Source organism: Caretta caretta, chromosome 6, assembly GCF_965140235.1.
Source record: "Caretta caretta isolate rCarCar2 chromosome 6, rCarCar1.hap1, whole genome shotgun sequence".
NCBI classification, from domain to species: domain Eukaryota; kingdom Metazoa; phylum Chordata; order Testudines; family Cheloniidae; genus Caretta; species Caretta caretta.
Window position 1 is genome coordinate 50,091,743 of NC_134211.1, and position 14,513 is coordinate 50,106,255.

The 14,513-nt window shown below is 39.3% G+C and overlaps 1 protein-coding gene across 4 annotated transcripts in view; it reads right to left on the reverse strand.

Moving 5' to 3' along the window:
* Window positions 1-14,513, reverse strand: part of APIP (APAF1 interacting protein) — a 98,524-nt gene that overhangs the window by 61,581 nt on the left and 22,430 nt on the right. For 2 of the 4 annotated variants that reach the window (XR_012668923.1, XR_012668924.1), the window contains exons 6-7: window positions 13,764-13,931; window positions 10,624-13,022 (exon numbers count right to left, since the gene is read on the reverse strand). Coding sequence is in view for 1 of the 4 variants with exons in the window: in XM_048855653.2 (XP_048711610.1) it covers window positions 12,923-13,022; window positions 13,764-13,931 (268 nt within the window). In the remaining 3 variants the exon portion in view is untranslated. Of the gene's footprint in view, window positions 1-9,238; window positions 13,023-13,763; window positions 13,932-14,513 lie in introns of those variants that run through there. The other 2 variants (XR_012668925.1, XM_048855653.2) reach the window with 2 other exon arrangements.

Sequence of the window (14,513 nt, forward strand, 5' to 3'; positions counted from 1 at the left end):
AACTGTAAACCAGTCGATAAGGCATGTGCCAACCCAATCAAACACACGTGAAGAAACCAAAGGGAGATAGCTGAGAGAGAATTTTTTGCTCCTAAGGGCTAATAAGAGCACCCAGCTAACATTTAGAATTTAGATTGACAAAACCATCTTGTGTCACCCTGCTTAAAACTGAGTACCACCATCATATAGTTCCAGAGCAAAGTTCACAATGTACCTTAAACTGTGCAAGCATAAACAATTGGCCAACACGAGTTTCTTTCTCATACTCCCAGACAACCTTTCTCTTGATAAAGAAAAGCCAGGTTTGCAGCCTAGTGACATTCTCTTATAGCTATAGACTTGTAACACCCTAACTACAATGGACTTATGCTGAAAAGATGGGCTGAAATACCCTTGGCACTTGGTATGAGCTAAAGAATGTTATAACATTTATAACCTCTGGGTTTTGTTATTGGTGGAAGAATGGATGTTAAAAAACCTAAAATGCTAACAAGACTCTGCAAGGCTGGGAGTATTCAGACTTGGGTGGATGCCCCAGAGAAGGAGGAGGAGGAGGATGGAGAATGAAGGAATCTGACTTACATCCAAAGATAGAGTTCAACTAATCTTTCCTTCATTCCTTCTGATTAATTGTGGTTAATGATTTGCAAAATGCCTTAGACATCAGACATTCTGTTGCACTGAGTGACAAAAAGAAAACAGAAAAGAAGAAGAGAAAGGGAAAAAACAAAACATCAAAATTTCAAAATTTAATTTTTTTTTTTAAAATTCACATATTTTAAGTGTTCAGGTTTGATTAAAAAATACCCACAAACATTTAAAAAACCTTATAGCTTTATGTAAACATTTTTCGTTTAAAAATAAGGCAATTTTTTCATTCTAAAATGAGTTTTGAATTAATATTGACCAGCTCTACTACCAGCAGATGTTAACAGCCATGCTTAGATGTGGGCTGGGATAACTGGGTCCCAGTCTAATCGGACCTTTAATTATCACCAGCACCTTGCATTTAAGGCTTTATCTACATAGAAGTGTTGCATCAGTATAAACTGAGGTATGCATTTAAGATGATACAGTTAAACCTGGGCAAATCCCAGTGTGGATACTCCCATTTCAGTATCAGAGTGGCTTTTATCAGTTTAACTTAATTCAACTGGGAACGGGTTTAAGGCCTTGTCTAGATGGGAGAGATTTGCCAGTTATACAGGTATATACCTCTCTTATTCCAATGTAAAAGTAGCATTTTTTAAATTAGTTTTCCCAAGTGACATAATCTAAACTGAAAGAGAGCATTCACATGATAGGGTTATACCTGTAAATCAGTATCACTTCAAATCCACACCTTAGTTATATTGCCTGTGTAAACAAGGCTTAAGTTGTTTGTAATGATGCTTGCATTTGATATCAGCTCTGTTGGCATTTTCTAGGCCAGTGGTTTTCAACCTGTGGTTCACAGACCCTGGGATGGGGTCTACAGACTATGTTGAAAGTTTCCAGGAAAGGTGACTATGAAAATAAAGTTTCAGATGCCAGAAAAGGCATTCCGTTTTTCTATTCAAACAAAAGTTTGTGAATACCCACACCTACAGGTCAAAACTCAGAAGTGTTGTCGTTATTATAGAAGCCCACAGTTTAACACCCTTTCTCACAATGCATCAAATTCCATGCCAAGCATGTGCAACATTTATAGTTAAATTCTGTTCAGTCAGTTTTCAGACTAAGACTTCTATGATAGGGGTCCACGGACTACAGGTTGAATTTCCAAAGGGATCTGCACCTTCATTCAAAATTTTTTATGAAATGAAAAAAGGTTGAAAACCACTGCTCTAGGCTCATTCCAAGATAAAGCTGCAGTGAAATTGCTCCTCGGAAACTGATGGAGTGGAGCACTCAGGGTGATCAGTAACAATACTGTCTGCAAGGAGTTCACTACACCTGGCATTCTGTCAATATCAGTCAGTGATGGGCCTCCAATATTAATGGAAAATTGGAGGGAATTATTATCCCATATTGAAGCACAAAGATGACATTTCAATCTACTACTGAGCCTTAACAGCGACGGGCACAGTGCTCTTTTCAATATTAAATGGTTGGGGAACAACTTTTGGAAATGTTCCTACAGCAACACCCACCCTTCCTGGGAAAGGGATTATCCATGCAAATTTCAGGGAGTATGTACTGAGGTTACTAATTTGAAAAATGAAGGATTTGCCAAGGTAAATGACTAATTAAATCCTCTGTATCCTGGGACAGAAAGAAGAGCTGGATAAGAATAATTTGTAAGCAGGAGAGACATAAACTTGTAACCCAGGAGAACCGGATGTGATAAAGGTTTGGTTCTTTAGATTTGTTTTAAAAACATCTATTCACAGTGCCTAAAAGGTGCATTCACCCCTGTGCGGAAAGCCAAGTCAAGGCCTTCAGTTTTTGAAACCTCAAAACAGAGCTTTGGTGGATCACAAGCAGTGCAAATAATGGTGCTGGCCCTCTGCACAGGAGTGAATTCCACCCCAAGGGTGAGATCCTGGGCCTCATCTCAAGGAAGGCGCTGGAACAATTTGTGTTTTTTGGGGGGGAGAGTGCTAAGAACCCCCACTGTAAACCTTGTATATGATGGAAACCACTTCAAGCCAAGGGGTGCATAGCAACCCTAGCGCCAGCACCTATGTCCCCTTTCTTCCCTTGAACATGCTGAAATAAATTGCTTGTTGTCTTATTGTTTTTCTCTTCCCTCACTTTGGTTTCATAAATTATTCTCTTTTCATTCTATGGCTCAGAGCTTCAGTAAGTCATTGAACTCTTAGATGTATACTGGAATTCTTAATTTGCAAGGTGTGACAGGTGTTTCAAAAGTTATTGTAACCTCAACATTAAGGCACAAAATAAAACTATGACCCAGCAAAATGCTGTGGCTTGAATTCCAACCTGTGAGGTAAGTAAAGTACCAGAGTGATTTAATTTTATTGTGTAAATTAAATTGCACTCACTGCAAAGTTGAACTTAAAATAACTCTTTTAAAAATTGCTGTAAATAATGACTTAACCAGGAGAAGTTGGAACCTGTTGCTGCTGAACAGACTACTGGGTAATTTGGGGTAGAGGCGGTGGATAAAGACAACATTTTCATATGTTTAAAGAAATTACACCTTAGGCTTGGCTTTGGCTTTGTCCTGGCATCAAACTGATTTGATCTCTTGGGTTTTCCCAAGATCTTCCCAGTCTGTGATTAGGCAAATAATCCTCTAATGTTAGTGACTCATTAACAGGAAATTAGTCTTAGATCTATGCATACTCTCATGCAACCAAGGGTACCTTTGCTTGCTAAACCCTGAATGAGGTATCTGATGCAAAGAAGGAATTTTAACCATTAAAATGCTGACAGTTACAACCAACCAAATAAGAGGGCACAATCCAATATATTACAACTCATAGAAGGGAGAAATTTTATTGCCCAACTTTGACACTCCCAGGTTTGAAAGTTCAGCAACTATCAACCGTCATTCAGTTCACATTCTGTCTGGAGAAAGTGTGAAACAAGGACTAGAGAGAAAATAAATCCAATAGCAAAACAGGGTAAAAATGGAGATGAGACCAAAAGACAAATTCTAATGAAAAAATAAACACAAGAATCTGTGTAATAAACAGGTTGTGGATTACTCACACATACATGCAAACATATTGCAAGGGTAGAATTTTCCAGAGCTGTACAAAAGAGTGGGTTGGGGACAGTCTAGGTGTTTGGAGGGAGCAACTTGGAGAATGTGAATTTGGGAGTAATCTGTTTGGAGATTGCAAGGTGGGGAAGGCTGTCATCCCTCTGGGGGCAGGATGACGGCTGTGATGGATGGCCTGTGGTATAGGCTAGTTGTGGTAAAATGTGTATCTATGGGTGGAGAAGTAAAGCTTAGCTTTTCATTTTTTTGATTTTGTGTCAAGTATATTTGTGGGAGGCAGCCTTTGCTATTAAACAACTAAATGTTTTGTGCATGGGTCTCTTCTTCTTCTTCCCTTTTTTTTAAAAAAAAAAAAACTGTTTAAGCATTTGTTGTCAGCCTGGGATTTGCCTGCAGCCATCATTCTAAAATCCTTATTTTACAGAACTGAGGCACATAGAGATAAAGGCTAGGAATTTCAGAGGAGCCTAAGGAAGTAGCTAGCTCTGATTAGATTTCAGTGAGATTTAAGCACCCGACTCTTTCAGGCTCTCTTTAAATCTCTGACCCAAAGTGACCTGCCTAAAGTCATACCTCAGCAATAGAACCCAGACTTCCAGTTTGGCGCTTTAACTAAAAAAACATTCTGTCCTCCCAACCACAAGCGAACTCCATTTCTAATTACCTGATTTTTGCTAATGATAATATTCTGTTGGTTTGAGGCATACTTAGAGAAGATGGAACTTATGCTATACATTTAAGCTCTTGTAGAACTGGTTTCTGAAGATTAAAGTCTGTAATTTTATATGTGCCAGGTGTGAGAAACTTGCTTGGATTGTAGCATGATCTCTTACAGTTAAGGAAAACAATGGGTCTTTGTAATTGCTGTCTGACCAATTTGAAACAATGTCATTTATCATTGCTTCATATCTAGACAAATTTTCCCATTCTGCTTTTTGTATTTTATACCATCTGATCACTATTCCTTCTGATTGTGGTCTAGCAGAAGCAAAAGAATTGACACAAGAGACGTGGAAAAACTCACGACAGTTCAGCTCACGATTCATTAAAATGGAATTCCTGGTTTTGTTTTGAACAAACCTCAAAACTCTAAAACCCAGCTGAAGTTACTTTCATCTGTTCAGAATGCTTTGCAGTTTCAGTTTAATTGGCAACACAATCCAGAACTAAATTACTTATTTTAGGTTTTGTTACAAAAATCCAGCACAGCTCCACAGCCTATATTTGTATGCAGTGTTAGTCTAGTTGGTCTGATATTCTGCCTTAGGCACAGGAAAAAACATCTCTTCATATCCCCCTTCCTGTAGTGTGTAGTGGCCAATTGTCCAATATTACTCTAGAGGAAGGAATGATTCCTTCCTAACCTCTGCTAGCCACATTGAGTTTAGGTGCTGAAGTAGTAGGACTGCTAACTTTCTTTACCCACAAGTTTGTAAGATCAAAGTTTCTTTACATCAAGTTTGAATGTGGCCTCTTACGGCAACAATTTGGATAAGGAAGTGTTAAAAGCAAGATAGCACTATTTGAATCTAATAATGTACGAAGAGGGCAGTGACTTATCCACAGATGCCTTTTATTTAAAAAAAAAAAAAACAGAGGGGCAAGAGAGGGCATTTACTTTGAAAACGTTATGGTAGCTTGCTTGGCTGCTACACACTCCCTTTTTATATAACTGAGTCAGGTAAATTTCTCTGGTTGAAAGAAATTGGGGAATATAGCAGTGGGGGAAAAAAAGCAAAACAGTGGCAGAAAACTAAACATTCCTTGCCTATGGAACAAACAGGGAGCATCGTATTACTTCATCAACATTTTTCAGAAGTAGATTAGTGTTCGATGGACGGTAGTGGAGACACAATCCTCTGTTTATTAGGGTACAGCATCAATGCCCATTTCCCCGTACTGTTCTCCCCCATTACCAAAGCGAGTGTGCCTCAATGCTGACATGGAGGTAACACCTGCAGGGTGATTCAGTCTTCATGCCAATTTAACAGCTAGCCCCTCCATTGAGACTGCTATTGGTGGCAAATGCAGTAGTGTTTTCTTGGTGATGTGATTTTCCACAGGAAGAGAATCAAAACCAATTCACTTAACAGAAGCTGCCAAAAAGCAAACACGTAAGGATTTCAGAGAAAGGCTTCCGGTCCTGTTACCAATTTTCCTATGTTGCTCCTTCTGTCCTTTTAGGTTTTGACTTTTTAAAATGAAGGTTGAGGTGTCAGAGGAAATGTAATGCAAGATCAATTATCAAAATTGAGTACTTATGGTAAATAATTATGAAGCTAATGTGGATTACAGGCATATCATTTAATATTGCAAATTTTTGCATTTTGCCAACTTCTGCCTTCTGAAAACCAAATGGGATGTTTTTTGAAAAACTAACTAGTATGAAGGAACATCTGATTTTCATTTATAATTAGTAGTTTATATGATCCACCAGTAATAGATAGGTTAGCATTTTGTACATAACACGAGCTGGTGATACTAAACTCAGATTATCAGTTAGAATTGTGAAGGTGATCAAACTCTTGCTGCAAATGTACAAAAACACCTTAGTCAAACAAGTACAGTAGACATAGGGCAATAGTTTTAAGAATGCTTAGTGCCTTAGGTCCAGATCCTCAAAAGGTATTTAGAGTTCTAACTCAGTCCTGACTAGATGAGGGACCAGTCAGAAAAAGGGTGATAACTGCTGTTCTGTTGGGACTAAATCTTCTATAAATTATTATGAAGAAAATCTCTCAGCTGGACTCAGAATAAAATGAGAGTACAGGGAGTTCAAAGGCTAGAAGGGACAATTGTGATCATTTAGCCTGACCTGTATAACAGGCCATGAGACTTCTGCACAATAATTTCTTTTGAACTAGAGCATGTCTTTAAAAAAAAATCCTATCTTGATTTAATTGGCAGTGATGGAGAATATGCCATGACCCTTGAAAAACTGTTCCAGTGGTTAGTTACCTTCACTGTTAAAAATGTATACCTTATTTCCAGTTTAAATTTGTCTAGCTTCAGCTTCCAGCCAGTTACAAAATACACCTGGGGGTGGAGAAAGCATGTATTGAAAGAGAAAAAATTCCTATGTGGAGTTATGTTACCACTGAAATTTTATAGAGGCAGTCTTTACACCTCTGTTAAAGAGAGGTCAAAGCAGATCAAATGTTTATTGGTTATTAACATACAAATCTTGAAGAACAAAGATGGCAAGAAAAATGCTTGTCCTTGTATCCTCTAGTCTAGTCAATCAGTGCAGTACTAATGGAGCAAAATAGCAAGTAACTGTGGAAGCTTTTTTGTATTTGTTTTAAACATCAGTACTGTACAATGATATAACTATGTTCCACTAGGATTGTAAATGGTAGGCTTGAAAACCCTTTTTTATTAATTCAAAACTAACAGGAATTCACTTTTAAAGAGATAGTGCAGTTTAGAGAAGGTATCAGAGGTCACCATCAGCTATCAGATTGTAAACAGAAACTACCTGTAGTTGGATTGAAACATCAGCAATGAATCTGTTTGCTAGCATATCTCTGGGGTGATAACAGCACTAAGGAAGACAGAAGCTGCTTAACATCTTTCAAATATATAGCATCTTAAATACAAAGATCTTGACACTGTTTACACACGTTAATCGGCGCTACAACAGGAACATGATTAGAGCAGAGAGATTACATGACCGGTCAAAAATCACACAGTGAGTCAGAAGGACACAGGAGTTCTTATTCTCAGTCTCTGCTGCAACCCACAGATCATCACTCTGACTGCTGCAGTGAATGCTCCCCACCAAAAACCAAATGTCCGGTACTGAGAAATACATCTAGTGATGAGAAAAATTAGCCAAGAAAATACAGATGCTACGGTAGCTAGCTAGTGGATCAATAATGACACATTTGACACAGAATATGTGAACAATGATGTAGAAAAAGGTCACCACACTGTTGGTAATCACCACTGGAAGGTTGGAAGGGCAGACTTGGTTAACAGTGGCACAGGCCTATGCATCACACAGGACAAAGCTCCACCCAAACCCATCAGTTTGACAGTAAAAAGTACTGAATACGACTTTGCTGGGTGCTCAAATTGGGTAAAAAAGCATGAATAATAGGGGGAAAAAAATCACAGTAAGGCAAGTCTGAACTAGGAACTAGAGCACCTACGCGGGAAAGTGGGAGTAAGCCCTATACAATGGGTTTGATCAGATCCCTGTATTAACTGTTCACTTTCAAAATTCCTCTCCTTCAACTTCACTTGAAAACATGGTTCTTGTTAAAAAATATAGTTTCATTTTAATTGAGTAAATTTGCTCAGAACTGAAGACATGGAGTTCAGTAGATACAATACAGCATGGGTGTATATATGAAATAATAGAAATAACGAAGTCTAAGCCACAAAAGACAAGTAACTGAAAAGGAAATAGGGGTCCAAAAACAATAGAAGAAGTCAAGTAGGAAATAGCCCATTAGCTTTTCAGTCATATTTGGGGAGAAAATATGAAATCCATCGTCAGTGGAAAAGAAAAGTGGCACTACTTTGATGCAATGCAGGGAAAGGGAGCTTGGTTGGCTACATTACCAGCAGAAGTTTGTTTTCTTAAGGTAGAGGTGAATTATAGGGAAAACAGAAATAATTCAAGCTGCAATCACTCATATTCAGTGCAATGGCTGTGTTCTTCCTAAATAGTGTAAGGAATCCAAGACCAGCCAAATTTGGTCACTGGTAGAAAGTGGGAAATGAAAGACAAAACCGAGGTTTTCCTCACTGAATTTTGATGAAGAAAATTCGTGTGAGGAGGTCATTTTAGGCCATTTCTACACTAGCGAGCTTACAGTGGCAGAACTGTACTGATGCAGCTGCACCATTGTAAGATTGTTCATGTAGCCGCTCTATACCAACAGGAGAGAGCCCTCCTGTCAACACAATAAAACCACCTCAATGAGTGACAGTAGTTATGTCAGCGGGAGAAGCTCTCCTGCCGACATAGTGCTGTGCACACTACCACTTATGCCGGCAAAACTTATGTTGCTCAGGGGTATTTTTCCACACCTCTGAGTGATGTAAGTTTTGCCAAAATAAGTGGTAGTTTAGACATGGCCTTAAACTCCATCCCTCAGAGATAGATGGGGTCTATCTAAACATTCACCAGTACTGCAGTTCTTTCAAGGAACTTATTCAAGAAGGGGCAGGATAGAGGAATTTGAAGGGATGAAAGATTAACTACTTCCTGGTGAAAGTACTTGAATTCTTCCAAGGAGGGAACAGTATATTGTCCTACAAAATGTATAGTGGGTAATGTTCCTCGCAATTAAGTCATTCCTAACTAAAAATGCCTATTTGCAGACCTTTAGTCACATTACAAAGTCCAATGCAAAGCTTGATCAAGAAAGAACATCATATTTGTTGGATAAGTTCAGCACACCACAATTTATTTCTAAGCAGACCTGGGAGAACAATTGCATAAGGTCACAAGAGAGACAAAAAAAGGAGATAATTTCTCCTTACCCTAAAAGGCAAATCTGACTGTCGACATTATGGCATACATAATCAATATAATAAAGGAATCAGCTCATCTTTTTCATAGAACAAAGTAAAATTTATTGCTATATACTGTAGCTCTTGATTTACAGAGGTATCCATAGAGACATAATTACTCAATCTGATCAGACCATTAGCCCATCCAAACTGATACCTTGCTTCCAACACTGGCCATTCCCCAATATGGTGGAAGAAGATATTAAAATGCACTATTATGGAATACTGTATTTCAGTGAATAACGTACTTTTTGACCCTCATGGCATTGTTTATATCCTGAATCATGACATTTGATGAAATTTTTCCATGGTTAATTATGGCCATAAAGACATTTATCAAGATGTTTTAAAATTCTAATGGTCTTTAACAAGATCTTATTGAAAGTGAATTCCTTTGTGAAGGAAAAATTAAGACAGAATATCAGTCTTGTAGTAATTCATTCCCAAGGGCAAGCTATAGAATTGTTAGCTTTTTCTTCGTTCAGAAGAGAACCTAAGTTAGCAGAGGATTCCAAGGCCACCAGTTATAGGCTTGATTAAAAAACAACATTAACAAAACACTCAGGAACAAATTAGTAGTTCAACTGGTGCTTCAGGCTTCATATCTAATTTTTGAATTCCGCAATTTTTTAAAAAAAGTATCCAGCCCAGTGGTATAGATTCTGTCAGCTGATACTGAAATTTTCAACTTGAGTGGCTAGACAACTATCAACAAAACCACCATGGGTCATTAGTCCTGCAGAAATTATGAACCACAGTCCAGCACACAGCTAAATATTTAGAAGCAGAGCTAGAAAAAATGCAATATCTCACAGCAATATAAAAGAGACATCACAATTAAAATATATTAATCCTTCATCGAATATGGTGCCTAGTATCTTTTTCCAGTATATACTTAACAGAAAATAGAGACTGAACTGTTGCCCACATCATCTCTACATCTTCATTACCCTTTTTATTGACCTTCAAAAACAGATGTCCAAGTCTGACCAAACCAAAACCCTCTTTTTTGAGAGAAAGTGCAGGCAATATGATGGCAATAATAATTAATAAATAAAAATCATTTCAATACAGAGAGAAGTTGCAGAAGAAAATAAAAAAGTTAAATTATAGTAAAAGATTATATCAGTGTGTATTTGTCATAAACCTCCACTTAAGGTTTTCCACACCAAACCCGCCACCCTACAAAATAATAATAATAAAATTATATGATTGTGAAGTTATAAACAGAAAGCTGTAAGAGCAAAAAAAAAGTATTTAATTTTTTTTTTCATTGGCAGGTGGAGCATTTCAGAAACTTACAATTGAAGTGAGAAAATCAAAGTGATTTTTGGAAGATATTCATCCACAGCAATCTAAAAAAAACCTCTCCCTCCTTTTCTTCCAAACCATCTCATAGTCAAAAATAACTAGTAGAATCCCACCTGTCAAATGAGTGGAATAGCGCCCCCCCTCTGGCTTGGGTCATGTGCAGGAGAATCTGAGAGTTGCGTAGTGGATTAGGAACACCCAAACCTGGATGGGAGAAGCAGGACAAAGGCAAAGATATTCTAAACAAGTTATTAAAGTAGAATAAATAGTCAAAGGGATCTTAATACTAATATGTGAAACCACTAATTCGATTAGAAAGGGTTTTGTTCAAATTTAGGCTCTGGAATCTTTGAAGATTGCTCTGATTTTCAGGAACAGGCATCTTTGGGTCGGTTCTTTACAATATGTGCTAACTGCTAATCTGTTCCACCTTGCATTTTGCTGTGATGCTGGGAGTATCTTTCCCAAACCCGAAGAAGAGCTCTGTGTGGCTCAACAGCTTGTCTTTCTCACACAAACAGAAGCTGCTCTAATAAAAGATATTACCTCACCTGCCTCATCTCACTAGCATCCTGGGACCAACACGGCTACAACTACATTGCACAATTGCAGTGTAGACTTCTGTGATCGGGCTGGAGCCTGGGCTCTAGGACCCAACAAGGTGGGAGGGTCCCAGAGCTTGGGCTGCAGCCCTAGCCCTGAAGTCTACACTGCAATTAAACAGCCCCATGAGTCAGAATTAGCTGGCATGGGCCAACCACAGGTGTCTGCAGTGTAGACATACCTTAAGTGCTATAATCAGTTTTTGCTCAGATACTATTTTGGACATTTTTCTCTTTCAATTAAATACAGTGCTATATTGATTTTAATAAAACCACTGATTCTAGAAAAATTACAAACTACCTAAATATTGATGCTGGATGCTGCATAAAAATATAGAAGTGGGTTTATCCAAGACTGTCTTTGTGTCTGGCTTACTTGGTCCCTCAATCTCTGACTTTAAGTTTAACTAACTCTTCTCATCTCAATACAGATATTATTCTGAGTATATACATATAAATCCAGGTCACCTAAATGGACATTGTCCAGCAAGGTGAGTATGGGTGGTGGTGTTGTTTTCTAGGGATTAGGAGAGTCAGAGGAGCAGATACTCACTCAAGGTTATTTACACTGCACAATAGTGTCATGTGACTATCAAGGGCAATCTCGCCTAGTAGTCAGAGTGAGCGTTAGATCTGGGGGTCGGAATAGATGTCGGGAACTAAGGTTAGGGTCAAAGCTGGAGTCAGTAGTCAGAAGCTGGAGCCAAGGGTCATGCTGGAGGTCAGGAGCTAGATACCAGAGCTAAGGATCAAGCCAGAGGGCAGGAACTGGATATCATAGCCAGAGGTCAAGCCAGAGTCAGTTGTAAGAAGCCAGAGCCATGGGTCAAGCTGGAGGTCAGGAGCTAAATACCAGAGCTGACAGTCAAGCTAGGAGTCAGCAGTCAGAAGCCGGAGCCTAAGGTCAAGCCAGAGCTCAAGAACTGCAGCAAACAGGGTAGCAGGCAAGCAGGTTCAAGCCAAGGGTAAGACAAAGACAAGGCTGGGTGCAAGGCAAGAGCAGCAGGAACAAGGTAACATAGGAGCAGGCACAATGGTGGGAATGAGCGTTGAACAGCCAGTAAGCTGCTGCTGGCTTAAGAGCCAGCCTGCTGGCCCCTCCAAACTAGCTCTGCTGCAGGCCCTGTTCCTGAGAGAGAGAGAGAGAGAGAGATGGGAGGCACAACTGACTGTACAGTTAGCCTACGTGTATTATATGCTGCTGTATCAAAGTCAGGCACGCTGAGGTGGAGTTAAGGTTTCTGCTCTGAATTCCTTTGTTCTGCTTAAAACATTCAATTACTGATTTAATGTGTTTATATATTTAAACAGATACAAAAATGATAATCTGATAAAATTAAATTTCTCATAAAAATTAACTAAGACAGTTTCAGCTATTATTAAGCAGTGATTCTTTGGCAACAGGGAGCCAAATCCACTGTAGTTTTTCTGTCCAAGGTACACAAGTGACACACCATGCACACTGAAATTAATCAAATGGCATTCAACAATTGCTACTGAAGGAAAAAAAACCAAGCCCGAAAGAAGGATTGCTATGCATGACCCTGATCCTGCAGTCAAGGTGTGTACCTGGGCATAGGGGTCTGCCTGCACAGGTCAGCTTGCAGGATTGGGGGCTACATTTCCTCCACTTGCTGTTATTAAACACTTTAGCTATAATTCACCTTTTGACATAAAGACATAAAGCATGCTCTACTAGATGCAGTAGAAGGGCATTCAATTATAAACGCTTGAAGGTTGACAAATACATTTCCACTTTCTGCACTGCAATTTTGGGTGGGTGGGGGTATAGAACTGTGTTGTTAGTAGTTTATACAATCCCGTTTTCTTCAGCTGGATGTTTTGCAGGATTTAGTCCATGCTGCTTCATCTGTACTGCGATATCGAACAGGTAATCATAACATTCGCACCTTCAGTAAAAAGAGAACAGGAGAAATGTGGAGTTGGGACGCATCCTTAGGAAGCTGCATATGTTTAAAAAGCGAACATTTTTCTTCTATACACTGACCATTGATAGCACAGTGGTCAGGCAGCACACTCCCGCTATCACTTTATTGCAATAGTCACTCCACCTCCACGGTGAAGTCTCTGGTGGGGGAGGATTAGCAAGGTCTCTGTGGTGCCCAGGGTTTGTGCTGCACAGCTCTCCGCTGGCAGGTGGGGAAATGGATTCTCGTTAAACAGCCCATCATGTGTGGCTGTAGGCTGAGGCTGTTGAGGAGGATACTGCAAGGGGCCCATGTAAGCAACTTGGAGATCTTCCCCAGAAGCTGATGTGTATGTGGGAATCCGGACTATCTGTTCCCACAGGTTGGCAAACTGGGCAATGATGGCTCTTCCAGATGTCAATGGCTGCTCCATAGCCATGAGGAAACAAGTGTAAGTTTCCTCTCCAACGGCCTATATAAACTCCACCAAAATCAATCAGAGTCTTTATATGCAGATTGTCAGAGGAAAGATCACAGATTCTGTTTTCCCACATGAAAAGAAGTTGTCAAGAACCCTGTAGACTGGGCCAATTGTCACTGGTGGTGTGAGCCAAGAGAGTGAAGTATCAACTGTGGCTGGGATGCATATGCAGTGATTCTACCTCCATTAATATTTCAGGGCTACTATGGCAACAGATATGACCTTCTTTAAATTGCACTCACATTGTTTTGGCTTTTTCCCATGTTTCTCCCCATACGTAAACTCCATGACGTCTGACCAATACAGCACAAGAGTCTGGGTATTCATTCATTGCATGTGCCATTCGTTCCTTGAGATCCTTCTCCTCTGGTGTGTTCTCAACGATGGGGACCACTAACTTATCATCATATCTAAACAGAAAATAAGGTAGTATTGCAATTAAAAACCAATGCGTTCTGAAGTGTTTTCTATCACGAGACTACTCTGTTCCTGCTCTTACATGGCATGGATGATATCAGTTCTTTCCCACATCTAAGAGCCATCGTCCTAAGCTTTCCCCAATCAAGGAGGTTCTCCCTTCATTATTTGCAGAGGATTTGGTAACATCTTTAACAGTGATTCTCAAACTCTTTCATCTTGTGAACAATGCTATGCTATACATCCTCTCAAGGACACTTCCGGTCCCAAACCTGATCCAACATCTTCCCTATGAAAGCTATTGTGCTGGGTTACACTACCCTGGGAATACTTGAACTGTATTCAGGACAAAAGAAAATAAAAATACTTTAATGCACTTCGTGTAACTGCTTGCTTACATATCATTATTTTGTATCCGCTGTTTATTGTCTCTCCTTGGATTTAGGAATTTACTTTTCTCAGCACTAAATCTCCTTTCATTGCCTGCCCTTACTGCTTGCTTCAATATGAGTCACTTAGCAGTTTTGGTCTGTCCTCTTCTGCACTGGTTATCCCTCTAATATTGGCAACATCTA